Source organism: Bubalus bubalis, chromosome 14, assembly GCF_019923935.1.
Source record: "Bubalus bubalis isolate 160015118507 breed Murrah chromosome 14, NDDB_SH_1, whole genome shotgun sequence".
Classification (NCBI taxonomy): domain Eukaryota; kingdom Metazoa; phylum Chordata; class Mammalia; order Artiodactyla; family Bovidae; genus Bubalus; species Bubalus bubalis.
The window spans coordinates 54,972,902-54,989,562 of NC_059170.1; the positions used below are offsets into that span (position 1 = coordinate 54,972,902).

The 16,661-nt window shown below is 42.3% G+C and overlaps 1 protein-coding gene across 1 annotated transcript in view; it reads left to right on the plus strand.

Annotated features, from left to right (window-relative positions):
• The first annotated feature begins 239 nt into the window (after nucleotides 1–239).
• FRMD4A (FERM domain containing 4A) overlaps nucleotides 240–16,661 on the plus strand; it is a 515,353-nt gene continuing 498,931 nt past the window's right edge. Inside the window, exon 1 of the mRNA XM_044928112.2 lies at nucleotides 240–355. Within this exon, the coding sequence (XP_044784047.2) occupies nucleotides 323–355 (33 nt within the window). The 5' untranslated portion in view covers nucleotides 240–322. The remainder of the gene's footprint in view (nucleotides 356–16,661) is intronic.

A 16,661-nucleotide genomic window follows, 5' to 3' on the forward strand; every position in this document is an offset into this window, starting at 1 on the left:
ATCATTTGTCAAGTGAGCCTGGTACACAGAGAGCTGTAGGCAGATTATGGAAAGAGAGAGGGAGGAGAGGGAGGGAGGGGAGAGAGAGCGCGGGAGAGAGAGAAAGAGCGAGGGAAGAGGGTGAGGAGAGGAGCAGGCTTCTTCAGGAACAGCGCTTTTCAGGCACCGGAGATTCAAGTTAGACAGGGTGGCAAGGCGCCTCCGGAAAGAGGGGAGTGCCCGGCGACTCCCGGCATGGCTCTTTTCTTGTGGGATGCTTGAAGACAGCGCGCAGACAGAGTAACTTGGAGGAGAGGGAAACTGGCATGAGGATTCTGCCAAAATGGAAGGGCTCCTGTCTCCGATGAGGACGAAGGTAAGGGGAGTGGATCTCCATTTCTTTTGATTCCGCTCAAAGGTACAAGAAAGGCGGCTGAGGTGTCCTCAGGCTTCTGTGAATGGGAGGCTCAGGGAGCTTTTGTCTTGTTTCAGAACTAGGCTGGCGGATGCAACTGGATCTCTCAAAGAATAGGCTCGCCTCAAAGGCAGTGCGATCCTAGGAAGGGGAAAGCAGAGGGGGAGAGAACCATCTGTCAGTGCGGACAATGGGAATCTTAGTGAATGAGTTCTCCTCTCGGGTGATTAGACAGCCATATTTTAGCAGGATTTCCAATCACTCTTCTTCGGAGGCTGTGCAGCCCTCAGAGCTGCTCGTTGCAGGAAGTACCAATTTCTGCACTGCTGTTAAGCAGAAAGAGTAACATGTTTGAAAGGAGAGCATGCCCAGCTCTCACTCAAAATATGCTCTTGCCTCTTGCTCTTCTGTAAAGCGAGAGGGCCAGGGAATCCTCAATGGAAAGTAGGTTAATGCATTCTGGAAGCCAGCGTGTTCTCAGGGAACTGGCAGCCCCGCGGAAAAGGGTCCAGTGCACTGGGCTAGCCTGCTGTCTAGAACTCAGTCCTCTAACATTTAGAGGCGCTTGTAAGAAACAGCTCACCCTCTCCCGGAGGCTCTGGGAACTTGCTCTCCGGGCTGGAGTTTGCTTTTTTGCTTGAAAAAGGGATGCCGTGAAGATGGGGCATTAAAAGCTCAGATGAGGAGTATATTTGATATCTGCTATATCCACATGTAACTCGAAATGGGTGCACCAAAAGTTCTACCTTGTGCTAGAAATACTACCTTTTCTAAAAAAAAAAATCATGGGGAAATTATCTCCATAACCACCCAGAAGAGTTAAAGTCAAAAGATTATGGCTTTGATTTGATTTTCACCTCTTTGATCCTCTATTTAGTGATTCCAAGACAAATAGACTCTTTTGTCATTGAGCATTTTTTCTCTTGCTTGTTAATGAGCATGACCACAGTGTTTTAAGAGAATATTAGAACTAGAGTCTTACGCATGACAGCTTCCATCCTCGCGGAGAATTCCCCATCTTTCTCTCTTGGTCCCCAGTTGTGTGACAGTCATTCATTAGACGGACTGCTGTGAGTGAATTTGTTACCGAAGGTTCTAATCTCAGCCCCTGGGCTGACTGGTGACTGACTTCGTGCAAGACCTCTTCTGTGACCCATTTGCTCTCTTGAAGCATGTAGCTGGCATCGTTATGGTCGCAGGCAGCATACCTCAATTCAAGGTGCTGTGGAAACAGCAGATATCTCTTCCTATGTTGTGTACCACTGCAAAGAGAGTGGCAAATGGCAGTGGATTCCTGTGTCTCTTTATTGACAGAGTGCGGTGTGAATGCTTTAGGGAATGGCATGGAAATCTGTATGCCGAGCTTCTGAAATTGCTGCCACTGGCACTCTCTCTTGTGCACAGTCAGGCTTCCATCAGAGCAATGAATCTGTGCTCATAACCTTAACACGAGTACAACTCTCTTAGACTTGGACGGGAGTTCCCAATGCAAATGAGTCAAGACCTAAGCACAGTGGCGGAGGCATAAATCACACTGTGGGCCAATTAGAATGGCATGCTCTTGCAGGGGGAGATATGAATGTCAGTGGGTCAGACTACTCATATATTATGTTTATCCGTTTAATTCACATCAGAGCTTTTTCCTTAACCATTATATCACCCAGTGAAACTATGGAGTAGGGGGTGGTCCCGCTAGAGTTCAAACATAGTCTCTACATAGCAAGTGGACTCATTCAGCCCACTAATTTTTAAGTTTCGTGAGATTTGTGTGTGTGGATTAAACTGCTTCTGTGAATTCTTTTTAACTCTCTTTCTGATGCTGGAAATTGATATATCCATATTGAAGATTCAAATTACATTGAATTTGGTAACTTCCAGTATCATCCTGACTCAGGGGACAAGACCTGACTGTGCAGGAGTCAAAAGGAGATCCCTTTGATGGGTCTCAGCTTTGGTTCCTTAATTGCTCTGTCCCATGTTGTTGAAATTACCCTGTGAATTGTAAAAATCTATCCAAAGATGTAGATCAGTGGCAGTGGGTTGCTGTTCTTAAACTTTGATCCACACTGTGTCTCATTAAGTCTATTCTGGAATATTTTCCCCTTTCATAAGTATTTAGCTGGAAGTTTCTGACTTCAGAGTATCATAATAGGTTGAACAAAGAAAGCCTCCTAGCGCTGAATTTTGGTGTGTTATGGTTACTTAATAACTTACTGACAGTTTAAAGCAAGTGTTGAGGTAAATTGGACATCATGCACTAATTTCATTATGCCGTGTAATAGACTTAACCAGTGTAAATCATGGGTGCTTAATGCATTTTTATCTTGGGATTTGCATAATTGACACATAAATATGCATGAGGTTAACTGGAAATGGCAAAAGGAGGTGGGCAAAATGTTCATGAGTGTTCAAATAAGGCATTTGCAAGGAGGGCACCTGAGCACTGCGTCTCCTGGGTGGTGGCCACACGAGACGCACCTGGAAACAGACAGGGCAGCAGCTGGCCTCCCACGCCACAGTGTGCTGTCAGTGACGCAGGGACTCACTGACGCTTTTGGCTTGTGGCTGCATGCACTTGAGTACACTGCTTACTCTTCCTTTTATATATAATGCAATCTCAGAGCATCTGCAGGCTGATGGATACACTTGTGACTGGTCTCCTGGCAGGCCACGACACAGGCCTCAGGATTCTAACCAGAACAAATGATGTTTGCAGAGACTGGGGTAGGGGGTAGGAAAAGAGAGGCACTGATTGAGTCATTTCTCCTAGGAGGGTCCAGGAAAGAATTTTATAATTAATCTTCTTTGTGCACTTTTAAAATGTGTCCTTTTTAAATTTGATTTCTAATCCCCCAACTTCCATAATTCTCTTTTATCCTCTGTGCACTGCCTCCAGTGAATGAGGCTGGCAGAAAAATTCCTCTCATTTTCAGCTTCTTGTTATTCCTGCTTGCCAGTGCCTGCTGTAAAATTTGCAGGAGGACAAGGGGAGGGAAGGGAAGAGGAGGGAGGGAAGGGAAGATGGCTTGGTTAAAAGTTCACCTTTTGTTTTTTCCTTTCAGTTTTACTGAGATGTAATTGGCATACCAGGCTGCATATGTTTAAGGTGTAGAATGTAATGACTTAACATATATATATATATATATATTTCAAAATGATCATCACTGAGTTTATTTAACATCCAGCTCCTCACCTCATACAGTTACCAAAAAAAGTTTTCCTTTGTGATGAAAACTTTCAGGATTTATGCTCTTAACAAGTTTCAAATGGAATAGCCAATAGTGTTCACTGTTCTCACCACACTGTACATTACATTCCTAGTACTGAGTGATCTTATGATTGGAAACTGTACATTTTGACCACCTTCCTTCCAATTCCCTTTATCACCCCCTGCCTGTGGTAACCACAAATGTGATCTCTTTTTCTGTGAGTTTTTTTTTTTAATTCCACATTTGAGAGAGATGAGCAAGATCATACAGCATTCATCTTTCTTTGACTTATCACCCTTAGAACAATTCCTTCAAGTTTCATCCATGTTGTTGCAAATGGCCAGGATTGCCTTATTTTTATGGCTGAATAGTATTTCGTGTGTGTGTGTGTTTCTGTTGCTTCCATGGCTTGGCTATTATGAGTTGTGTAACAATGAATAAGGGGTGCAAATATCTTTTTGAGTTGATTTCATTTCCTTTGGATAAATACCCAGAAATAGAATTACTGGATCATATGATAGTTTTATTTTTTATGTTTTGAGAAGTGTGAGATCTATCTTTTATGTCCAAAAGATTTTATATCCAAGGTGTGTTTCATCAAGTGACTGCACTGTAAATGGATTGAAATGAACTTCTCTACAAAGGATGGAGTATTAACTTCTAGAAAGTTTAACTTGACAGGTTAGTAACTCTTCTGTGTACTAACTTGGGTTTTTAGAATACCATGACACTCTTGCCTTTTACATCTGCTTTCCATTAATAATTAGCTAACTTCCCAGAGAAGGTGTTGCTTATGTTTGAACCTCCCTAATTTCTGCCTCAAAGACATTGTGGATATTACTTCACTTCAGTTACTTTTTTTAAAGGGAATGATTTCTGATCTGTGGCTTAGGGTGATTTTCTAAGGGAAGTCATTCTGAAAGGATCAGGCCATTTGTGAAAGGGATACTAAGGAGAAATGTAAACTGAGCTGATAACATTTGAAGTTAAACAAGAATTGTGTCTGGCTTTTGTGCACCCAGAGTAAGTGCCCCAAGCAGCAGTTGCTGTTACTTCAAGGACAATCCTTTTCCACCACCCTGCAATTTTGGAAACATTAGATACAGATGTAAGATGTGCACATCCTAAAATTGCAGGCAATACAGAGAGCGAAAGAAAGAATCAAAAGAGTGCAAAGCTCTCTGGCTCTTTAGATCAATTATCATGCAATATAGGAAACCCTTCAAGTCACTTAGAATTGTGCTAAATCTGCTCAAGATTTTGCCAGGACTCCATGGAGGAGTGTGTGAAATGATCCATTGTGTTCTGCCTGCTTAATACATAGATTCTGAAAAAAATACTGAAATCTCCCTTTTAAAGAGCTCCTTGAAATCAGTACAGACTAAAGAATACTGTAGTCTGAGCCGGGAAGTCTAAGGCAGAGGCTTCACAATTACTTTCAAACATATTAAATACACACAAGATTATTCAGCAGCTAATGACAGGCTATACTTTATCTTAATGGAGACTTAAATAAGAGGAAAACTACTGGAGCTGAAACATGACAGCTGTAGATTCAATTCAAGGCAGTGTTTCTTGACACCAAAATGTTTTTCCTGAGAAAGGTTTATGGGGTTTCTAATCTGAGGCTTCTGAGACAGGTAAGGACGATCCTACCTATGAAGCCAAGAGGAGCCTTTAAGACACGCCCTGTTTTTATGATGCTGTGAATTTTCACCATAAAGCCAATAAAACCAGATATACGTTTGCTGACAAGGCATGCACTAGACTCCTTTATAAAGTTACATGTATTGAATCACGCAACTCAGCTGGGTGCGAACAGGAAACAACTTTATTGTTTTCAAACAACCTCTTGCAAGCAAACTGAATTGTGGAGAGGAAGTTGGGGACTACATAGGACAATTTATTTGCTTAATGAGAGAAGATGCACAAGGCAACATAACCTTTCCTAATCAGGCGATAGACTACATCGCACTCCCAAAACCTGTAAAACTTGTGGTTCACACTCCAGCTCTGCTGTTGACTTGGGTGTTTTTCTGAGACAGTTTTCTCATGTACAAAATGCATACAGTGATGAAACCAATACCATATCAGGAGTCTCCAACCTCCAGGATCTGATGCCTGATGATCTGAGGTGGAGCTGATGTAATAATAATAGAAATAAAGTGCACAATAAATGTAGGGTGCTTGAATCATCTGAAAACCATCACCCCACCCAGTCCGTGGAAAAATTGTCTTCCACAAAACCAGTCCCTGGTGCCCAAAAGGTTGGGGCCTGCTGCATAGGTTGTTTTGAGAAGTAAATAAGCTAATGGCTACAGGGGCTTGTCACATTATAGTAAATGTTAGCCATTACTAGTATCCTTATGAATATAGACCAAAACCCAAGTCTCACGGCAAATGTTTGGGATGAATTGCCATAGTCATGAGCACAAGTAGGAAAGGCAGAGCATTGGTCCTCAGGCTGAAACGCAGGAGGAGAGCCCCTCCTCCCTGCAAGGTCCCTGTGAAGTCACGCCCTCACCTGTCAAGGTGCAGCTCCAAGAGCTGAGAATAAAACAGATGCCTTTAGAGCATAAATTAGTTCTCATTACAGTCAGGGCCTTCACAACAAATGATGATGATGTGGAAATTGTTTAGAAGAAAAGACTGTAGATTCAGCTGAAGCCTAAAGTTTTCCTCTCCAGAAGCTCGAGAAAAGCAGTTTTCTGCTCCAGGTTTTGGTTTTGTCATCTCCACACTGACACCTTCATAAAAGAACAGTCCTTTCTTTTGTGCTTTAGATCTTACCAAGTTGAAGGTGCATTATCTTCTGTGATCTTTACTGCAGTGGTTACAAGGCCTCAGGGAGGAAAGAGCTGGGAACAGGCAGAGAGATGCCTCTGTGGGTCTCCCCAGATGGATCAGCTCTCCTATCTCCTGACAGTGGGGCCTTGGTGCTTGGAGACCAGACCTGGGCAAATGCAGGATGCAAGGCTTGTTCCACTCCCCAGAAGGTAGATGAAAAGAGCCAGGAACAGACTGCGAAACAGCCTGGTAACTTTTGGACTCTCAAAGCTATGATTGGTTTAAAGCCTTTTCCATCATGTCCCAGCAAAAATCCTGTTGGCCCAGGAGATTTTATGAAGTCACAGAGGAGGCTGGCTGGATGACCCTGTGGAAGCAGAAAAGGAATGGGCCCCTGGCTTCATCAGATCGGATAACAGGGCCCCAGGTGGCAACATCCCTGGCCGGTAAGCCAAATTCTACTTGTACCTAGGAAAAACAGCACAGATGAGGCCCCTCAAGCTACTGAGCTTATGCTGTATAATTAAACTGGAATATGAAGGTGGCAAGTAAATGTTAACATGATTGAGGGAGGAGAGGGCATAGATGAAGGTTTTTGAGCATTTCTGAAATATAAAAAAAAGAAAATGAAAATCGCTCAGTCGTGTCTGACTCTTTGTAACTCCATGAAGTGTAGCCTGCCAGGCTCCTCTGTTCATGGAATTCTCCAGGCAAGAATACTGGGGTGGGTAGCCATTCCCTTCTCCAGGGGATCTTCCCAACCCAAGGTTTGAACTGGGGTCTTTGAACTGGATTCTTTACTAGCTGAGCTACCACGGAAGCCCTATAAAAAATAGACAGTTGATATATTTGTGGTAATTCTGTTCATTTTCCAGTCAGATCTATTTGGTACATTTCCAGCAGGAGAAGAGATCTCAACAACAAAGCTGCTGAGCAAGAGAAAGTAACCTGGCAGTTATTCTATCTCATTTACCTATCCATCCAGCAAGGATTTATTAAGTGCTCGGATCAAGTGTCAGGGAATAAATTCGTTTCTTTCTGTCAAGGTTGTACAGACAAAAGGCAAACATGTTAAAGATCCACAAACCAGACAAAGCAACCCAGTCCCTTCCCTTGAAAAGAATCTGAGCACATGCTCTAGAGGCTGGAAGCAGGAGAAAATGCTCTCCCCGAAGGGCACGTTCCTTTTCACTGAGTGAGATGCTTTTCACAAGTGGATGATAGCAATTGGATAAATTAACTCCGCATTGGTATTCAAAGGGAATTACGTTAATGGTAATAACTAAGTGTCTTCAAAGGGATAAAGATGCCTCCAGGAGGATCCTACTGCATCTTGGAAGGTTTCCTTTATCTACGTGAAGAGCATGAACTCCAATGTATTTTCTAAATGGGAAAACTGAACACAGTTATTTCTCCAAAGATTTCAAGTCAAATGCTGTAGTTAGCACTGGGAAAACCAGGTTAGAAAATGCAGTGTCAAGTATGATGAAATTTGATAAAGACCAAAGCCCTTAGTTAATTCATTTTGATAACTAGAATAACCCCAACTACACAGTTGGACTTTTCTATTATTATTATGTCTCTACAGATGTTTGGTGAGAGATTCATATTTGTGTGTGTATGTGTAGCTCTCATTCACTTTCAAAACTGATGTTTCTGAAAATGATTCCAATGCTACTGTATGTCATAGAAATGGAGCAGAATTTAGATATTTTCCTATAGGCTATAAAACAAATTTTAATTTACAGGTTAAGTAAGTCATGGCTAGCTCTTGGGTAGGGCTCTTGGGCATGTGCATTGTGGATAGACTGGAAAGATGTTAACATTTACTGTAAGGTACTTTGTTTTCAATTTTAGGGGTAAAATCATAGTATGTACCAAGGATATGCTATAGTATATAACAAAGAGGGAAGAGAATGTAAGTTCTCTAACTCAGCATTGGCCAATAGAAATATAATTCGAGCTACAGGAGTAATTTTAAAGTTGCTTGTAGCCACATTAAAAAACACACACACACACACAAAAAAACATAGCTATAAGTATTGGGTTGTCCAAAAAGTTCATTCAGGTTTTTGGTAAGATGTTACAGGAAAATCTTAATGAACATTTTGGCCAACCCAATAATTTTAATGACATCTTTTATTTGCTAAATACATCTAATATATTATCATTTCCCCATGTCATCAATATCAACATTATGAATAAGATATTTTACATTCTTTCTTTATAGTGTCTTCAAAATATGGAGTGCATTTTATGCTTACAGCACTTCTGAACCCAGACTGGCCACACTTCAAGGGCTCAGTAGGCACAGATGGTTGGTGGCCACCATGCTAGACAGGGCATCTCTAACTGATTTCTTGGTACAACCACAGAAGCCATAAAGCTGGGATTTGTCTAATACTGGTCAATTGCAATTGCTGTCAGCTCTCGCCAGTGTTGTATTGCAGTTGGGATGCTGGTGCAGCCCAGGAGCTCTGGTACAAGCATATTTGGTGGGATGAATGCCCAGAGCGCTTTGACCTCGACCATGAAAGCTGATGGTCACACACAAAGCATGAAGAATCTCAATGCCCCCATTGTGTGGGAGGGATGGGGGTCAAGTCAGAGCGGACATGTGGACACCAGGGAACAGAGCAATTCTAAGTGGTTCATGGGGTTGTTTTCCACACTTCCCTCCCAGTCAATTTAACATTAATACTAAGTTTTTCTCTCTCTTTTTTCTTTGCCATTCCAAGTGTTGTTTCAGGTCTTTCCCTTTGATTTAATCACATTTCTGTAGGGATTTTCTCTAGCTGGTTGCTCCAGACACCAAAGCACTCTATGCAAAGGCATTGTCAGCTGGGGGAGCATTTTCTTCAACAGAGTCGAAGTTCTTGGCTCTGCTGATCCTCCATGATCTCCACCCCAGTCCACACCTCTCCCTCCAGTTTCATGGCTACACATCCAAATAGTTGTTTGTTTCTGTTGTTGTTGCTTTCATCACTCGCTGGATATTCTAGAGACATTTTAAACCTAATACAAGCGTGAACTCATTGTTACCTCCTCAAGCTGTTTCTTCCTGTGTCCCTACCTCACTAAGTGGCAGCCCCCTCCATCTAGGCTCAAGCCAAAGACCGGGTCTCTACACCCTCTTCTTCCCCTGCATATCCCATCAGTTCCCACCTCTTGGTTTCTCATCTGTGTGCTCTGTCTTATGTCTCTTCCTTCCTCTTCATCCACAAGATCACACTTGGAGTGCAAGTGGTCATCTTTTGACTGACTTCTTACTAGAGTCTCCTTACTGGGCTTCTGGTCTCCAAGACTCACTTCCTGTAATCCATCAATTTATTCCTCACAGAGCCACTGTTCTTAGACACAAATCCAATCATGTCACTTTTCTTCTCAAAATTCTTCTCCAGCTGCTTGCATCACCTATGAAGTAAACTATCCCCTCTAGTGTGACATCTGGGTAAATGTTACCAATCAGGGTTGTTGGCCTCCTTAATCAATAGAAACTGATTAGAGGCCAGACAGGAAATCCAGGCAAGGCTTTGTTGGGCTCCTGCTGCAGTAAGAGTGAGAACAAGAAACAGGTGCCCTCGCTCTCCCGCTCACTCTCTGAGGAGGGGGGAAGCTGGTGAGGGTAGGGGTGTGTCCAGGGGTCAGGCTGGAGGGGTGGCTGAGGCGGTTTGCCCATGTCTCGGGGCATGTGCAGGGGGCATGCACCATATGCTGCTTTTCTCTCAGCTCTTCAAAAATGTTTTCATCCTCATTTTAAAGAAGAGCAACTGAGACTTGAGATAGTCAAGTAACTTTCTCAAGATCATCACAGTCATCATGAGGATAGAGATAGGACCTGACCCCTTAGTTGACCTCAAATCCCACATTTCTTTACACTATACCAAATGCCTCCCAAATCTGTGATGTGGTTGGTGGTATTGTATGATATAAAGGTGATCCAGTAAAGAATGAGCCAGATTATGGTAGCTTCTGGGCTCCAGTTGGGCTAAAGATAGTCTAGGAGCTGTGGAGAAGACTCAAAGGGTCTCCACGTAAGGTCAATTTCCACAGTATCAGAGCAAATCCTGTGAATGTCCCCTTATTAGGTTGGTCTGATGTATGGGACCTCCTTCACAGAGCATAGCGGGGGTTGCTTTGCATTAGTTTTAGATTCAGTTTGGACTTCACTGCAACTCTCAAACCTGAACCTTAGGGCTTCCAAGGGGTGGTGAGTTTTTGAGAAATATTTGTGTTCCTTTGCTCTTCTCTCAGGAGACCTACCTCTATTAAATGAATGAACCAATAATGGCAATACAGCCAACTACTCTGACATGAGTTCATTTGCTCTAAGAAAACATGTATCTGGATTGCTGTAAAGTTTATTTTGCTTTACAGCTTAATGTTTTCATGAAGAGAGTCCTGATGGACTAATGAGCCTCTTTGATGAACCCAATGAGATCATCAGACAAGGCTCATGCTCAGGTTTACAAGCTGTGGTCCTGGAACAGCGAGGAGTCCATGGATCTTCAAAGGTTTCCATTAGAGTATTTTCCAAGCAGTATTGAGTTATATGTAACATGGCTAAAATGCCTTATTCGTCATGACTTATTTCAGGTATACAAAAACACATAAAGAGTATAGACCTGTAGACCTATATAGATGTCACCCAGATTAAGAAATGAAACATTGCTGACAGAGTATCATCCCCTTTCTTAATTTCCCAGAGTTGACATCCATTCTGAATTTGACATTTACCATTTTATACCTTTATTTATATTTTTACTACCAACATTTGTCATGAAAAGTCAGTGATATTGTGTGTATATTTTAGTGCCTCCCAGAAACAGTGCCTAAGTGTATGAACCTTCTGCAACTTGTTCTCTCCACTCAACAGGGCATGTGTGTGTCAGCAACATGGATGTGTATAGCCGCAGGTCATTCATTTTCCCTCCTGAAGGAATTGCTAGGGCACAGCAGGGCATGAATATACCACAAGTCTTATATCCATTCTCTTGTGGGTGGATATAGCCCTCCCTCACCTCTTTCAGTCATTGCAAGCAATATTGCCGAGTCCGCTCTTGTATACATCTCCTTGAACTCATGGGGAAAGTTTCCACAGTGTCTACACTGGGAGCAAAGTATCTGGGCTGGGAGGTATGGACATCCTAACATTTACTAAATTGTTCTGCAGAGACAATGACCATCAGAACATTTTATTCCCCCATGTTATGACTCTCTCTTCACCATATTCTGTGGTAGGGATGGCATAAGTGTTTTTGTCTATATATACAGCATTTATTGTACTCGTTGCATTGTGTCCAGAAGATGAAGGTAAGAAGGGTATTTGATTACTTTCCACCAAAACCTCCATCTGCTGTCATTCTACTCTAACATATACTTTCTCTTTTTAAAAATTTTATTTATTTAATTTAAGTATAGCTGGTTTACAATGTTATATTAGAGTCAGGTGTATAGCACAGTGCCTCAATTATACATATATATCCTTTTCTCCTATAAAGTGAAAGTGAAGTCGCTCATTCATATCTGACTCTTTGCAATCCCATGGACTGTCCATGGGATTTTCCAGGCAAGAGTACTGGAGTGAGTGGGTTGACATTTCCTTCTCCAGGGTATCTTCCCAACCAGGGATTCTCCTATAGGTTATTACAAAATATTGAATAGAGTTCCCTGTGCTATACAGTGGGTCCTTGTTGATTATTTTATATATAGTAATGTGTATATGTTAATCCCATCCTTCTGATTTATCCCTCCCCTGTTGCGGTCCTTTAATGGACCAGAACCTGGTGGTCCAGAGTCGACAATAAGAAAGTGAAAGAGAGAAAGAGAAAGAAAGAAAGAAAGACACGGGGACCCAAGCTCTGATGGAGCAAGGATGCTTTACTAGCAGAAATGCAGGCTTATATATCTTTAGTAAGATGATTACTCAGCTATTACACAGGATGAAATTTTATCAATAGCCACAATATGGATAGTCTAATACATACAAGGTCACTGATGCTGAAAAGAGTCACTGCATGTCTCATCCTATAACCTCAGTCCTGAGAACTGCGTGCAGCTCTACTCTTTTTTCAGAATAGGAACTGATAAGGAACAGAGAATCCTTGAGAAATAGAAAACAGCATGCAGGAATCCTCCTGTTAAATGTTCCCTAACACTCCCCTCCCTCTTTTCCCTTTGATAATGTATGTTTACTTTCTATGTCTCTGAGTCTTTTTCTGTTTTGTACATAAGTTCATTTGTATCTTTTTCCCCTAGATTTCACATATAAGTGATATCATATGATATTTGTCTTCCTCTTTCTGGTTTATTTCACTTGGTATGATAATGTCTAGGTCTATCCATGTTGCTGCAAATGGCATCTCATTCTTTTTTATATCTGAGTAATATTCCATTGTATATATGTACCGCAGCTTTACCCATTCCTCAGTTGATGGACATTAAGGTTGTTTCCAACTTAAATGTACTTTTAAAGTCATCATCCTAATACCCCAGCACCCTCCCTACCGTGCATTGGATTATATGTATGACCTTAACATGTGTCACTAATGTGTGTATGTGTGTTTGTATTTATAGCATTAATCAGCATTACCTGATCTGAGACTGCTTGCTTTTACTTGGGTTTTTGATGTGTGCTGCTTTGCTCTGTCCTTGACATAAGAGAAAACATATAGAAAAAGAAATTTTCCTTACATAAAATTCATGAAGTGATAATTTCATGCTACTGCTACATGCTCGGAGAAGGTAATGGCACCCCACTCCAGAACTCTTGCCTGGAAAATCCCATGGACGGAGGAGCCTGGTAGGCTGCAGTCCATGGCGTCGCGAAGAGTCGGACACGACTGAGCGACTTCACTTTCACTTTTCACTTTCATGCATTGGAGAAGGAAATGGCAACCCACTCCAGTGTTCTTGCCTGGAGAATCCCAGGGACGGGGGAGCCTGGTGAGCTGCTGTCTATGGGGTCGCACAGAGTCAGACACGACTGAAGCGACTTAGCAGCAGCAGCAGCAGCTACATGCTACTGCTACTAAAGCCAAGCCCACCTTCTTTAAGGCTGTCTAAGGAAGGAGAAAAGGCAGAGGAACCAGAGACCAAATTGCCAACATCCGCTGGATCATCGAAAAAGCTAGAGACTTCCAGAAAAACATCTATTTCTGCTTTACTGACTATGCCAAAGCCTTTGATTGTGTGGATCACAATAAACTGTGGAAAATTCTGAAAGAGATGCGCATACCAGACCACCTGACCTGCCTCTTGAGAAACCTGTATGCAGGTCAGGAAGCAACGGTTAGAACTGGACATGGAACAACAGACTGGTTGCAAATAGGAAAAGGAGTATGTCAAGGTTGTATATTGTCACCCTGCTTATTTAACTTTTATGCAGAGTACATCATGAGAAATGCTGGGCTGGATGAAGCATAAGCTGGAATCAAGATTGCCAAGAGAAATATCAATAACCTCAGATATGCAGATGACATCACCCTTATGGCAGAAAGTGAAGAAGAACAAAGAGCCTCTTGATGAAAGTGAAAGAGGAGAGTGAAAAAGTTGGCTTAAAGCTCAACATTCGGAAAACTAAGATCATGGCATCTGGTCCCATCACTTCATGGCAAATAGATGGGGAAACAATAGCTGACTTTATTTTGGGGGGCTCCAAAATCACTGCAGATGGTGACTGCAGCCATGAAATTAAAAGACGCTTACTCTTTGGAAGGAAAGTTATGATCAACCTAGACAGCATATTAAAAAGCAGAGACATTACTTTGCCAACAAAGGTCCATCTAGTCAAGGCTATGGTTTTTCCAGTACTCATGTATGCATGTGAGAGTTAGACTATAAAGAAAGCTGAGCACTGAAGAATTGATGCTTTTGAACTTTGGTGTTGGAGAAGACTTTTGAAAGTCCCTTGGACTACATGGAGATCCAATCAATCCATCCTAAAGATCAGTCCTGAGTGTTCATTGGAAGGACTGATGTTGAAGCTGAAACTCCAATACCGTGGCCACCTGATGCGAAGAGCTGACTCATTTGAAAAGACCCTGATGCTGGGAACGATTGAAGGCAGGAGGAGAAGGAGACGACAGAGGATGAGATGGTTGGATGGCATCACCGACTCAATGGACATGAGTTTGAGTAAACTCTGGGAGTTGGTGATAGACAGGGAGGCCTGGCGTGCTGCTGTCCATGGGGTCACAAAGAGTCAGACATGATTGAGTGACTGAATTGAACTGAACTGAACTGAAGGAAGGAGAATCTCCATATGGAAAAAGATAGCAGCTAATCCTCCAAACTATTGTTCCTTTTTCTGGCGATACAGCTTCCCTGAGAGAACCACTTGGGATTTATTGCCACCAAAACTAGGCTGGCCTCAGAGGCACATTTACTTGTTCTACTTCTTGGGAGACCTCTATGAGAATTTGTATTTTACATGTCTACCCAATAATCTTCATAAGACAAAAAGAGTAGGAGAGGATTGTACACCATATGATGATCACCTCATAGCTGAGCACTGGCCCACAATTGTACCATCCACCTTGTTTCTTTCAGGCTAGAGGAAAGAGCAGAGATTTACTTAGTAACAAATGATGTGGTTCTGCCAAATGCAGGCTTAGGCATTGCCCTGCATTATTAAAGGTTTTGCAGAGGTTTGAATAGGAAAAAAATGAGAGAAGAATTGACTTCTCACTCCACACATGGTAATACAAGCATGCCACACTCAAAAGAAACTGCCATGTGGGAATCAGAAACATATTCACACAGAATTTAGTCTTAGTCCCCCCAAAACATCATCATTAGGGTCAATCAATGATGTTAATTTGAATTTTATTGATTTTATACTTATATATGTGTATTTAAGTTATAAATTTGACTTTATATTAATGGAAGAACTCTAAGCATAATGAAATTATATTTTTTTAATGGTCACACACATTTAAGTAACTAAAATTGTTTTGTCCTTGAAAGGGGTCCACACATTTCTGAAGTGAAATCAGACCTCTTGGTATAGCTGAGACCCAAATGGAACATTTTCCTGTGAGTTTCTCATCTCTCTCAGGAGGAGTAATTCACTCATGTTCAGTCCTCATGAATGCTCCTGCTTGTCCCCTTCCTTGGAAGAAGCTTTCCTTCTTCCTCACCTGCAGTTCCTGCAAAGCTGCTGGAAGGTCTCAAAATCCACATCCTAGAGCTTAAGGTCAAGAGAAAGACATGACCTTCTTGCCCCACCTCTCTGAGATCACTTCCGGTGTCAGTCAGGTCCAGCCATGTGTTTTAAGCCCCAGATCATCTAAGACAGGAAATTGGTTACCCAGGTGGTAGAAGAGCTAAGCAGCTGAACAGGGGATGGTGAAGTGACAGCAGGAAGCCACTATTCCCCAACTGCCCCTCCCCCCAATAAGGCTGTAGGGACGGGGGAGGAGGTAAGGTTACTTCAACACCCCAGCCTGAGCCATCTGTCAGGAGTCAGAGTCCCAGCAGGGGCTGCCTGGTAAGAACCAAGTTCATGGAAGGAGAGACAGTGAAGGAGAGACAGCCCTGATAGAAGGGGGCTGTCTTCCCTCGTAACTCCCTACTGACAAAGACAACCAGAGAGTCTGGGAATGCACTTCCTGTGACACAGAACAAGGGAAGGGAGGAAAACAGGCATATGAAGGTGTGACTCCCGAGTTGTGTTTTTTTGTACAACAGGCCTCCACTTCTTTCAGATAACTGATACTGGGAATGACCATTATGGGTGACTCTCCCTTCAACACACTGGTATGGCCTCACTGTATGTCAGGAAGGGCAAACAGGATTCTTATTTTGTACCAGTGTTATTGGTTGCTGTGGCTGCCTGGGTCCCCTTGTTGATGTTCCTGTGATTCTATCTGTGCATGTACAGTTGGGGAAAGAGTAGTAGGTTGATTAGTCATGTCTGTCAAGAGCACAGAAGGGGAGCATGAGCACTCATGTTTGGTATATGCTATCTCTATCCTCTTGTTTCATCCTAAAAATCATTCAGGAGACAAAATACAAAAGTTAACATTGATATGTAACAGATTTGAATCCTAGTCTATCTACAAGGGTGGAGAAGAAAATGGCAACCCACTCCAGTATTCATGCATGGAGAATCAAATGGACAAAGAAGCCTGGTGGGCTGCAGTCCATGGGGTGATACACAGAGTCGGACACAACTGAAGTGACTTAGCATGCATGCACAAGAGTAGGTGTACAAGAATGTCCGTTGCTTTATTTTCTTAAATTGAATTAATGTAAATCTGAGTCTTTAT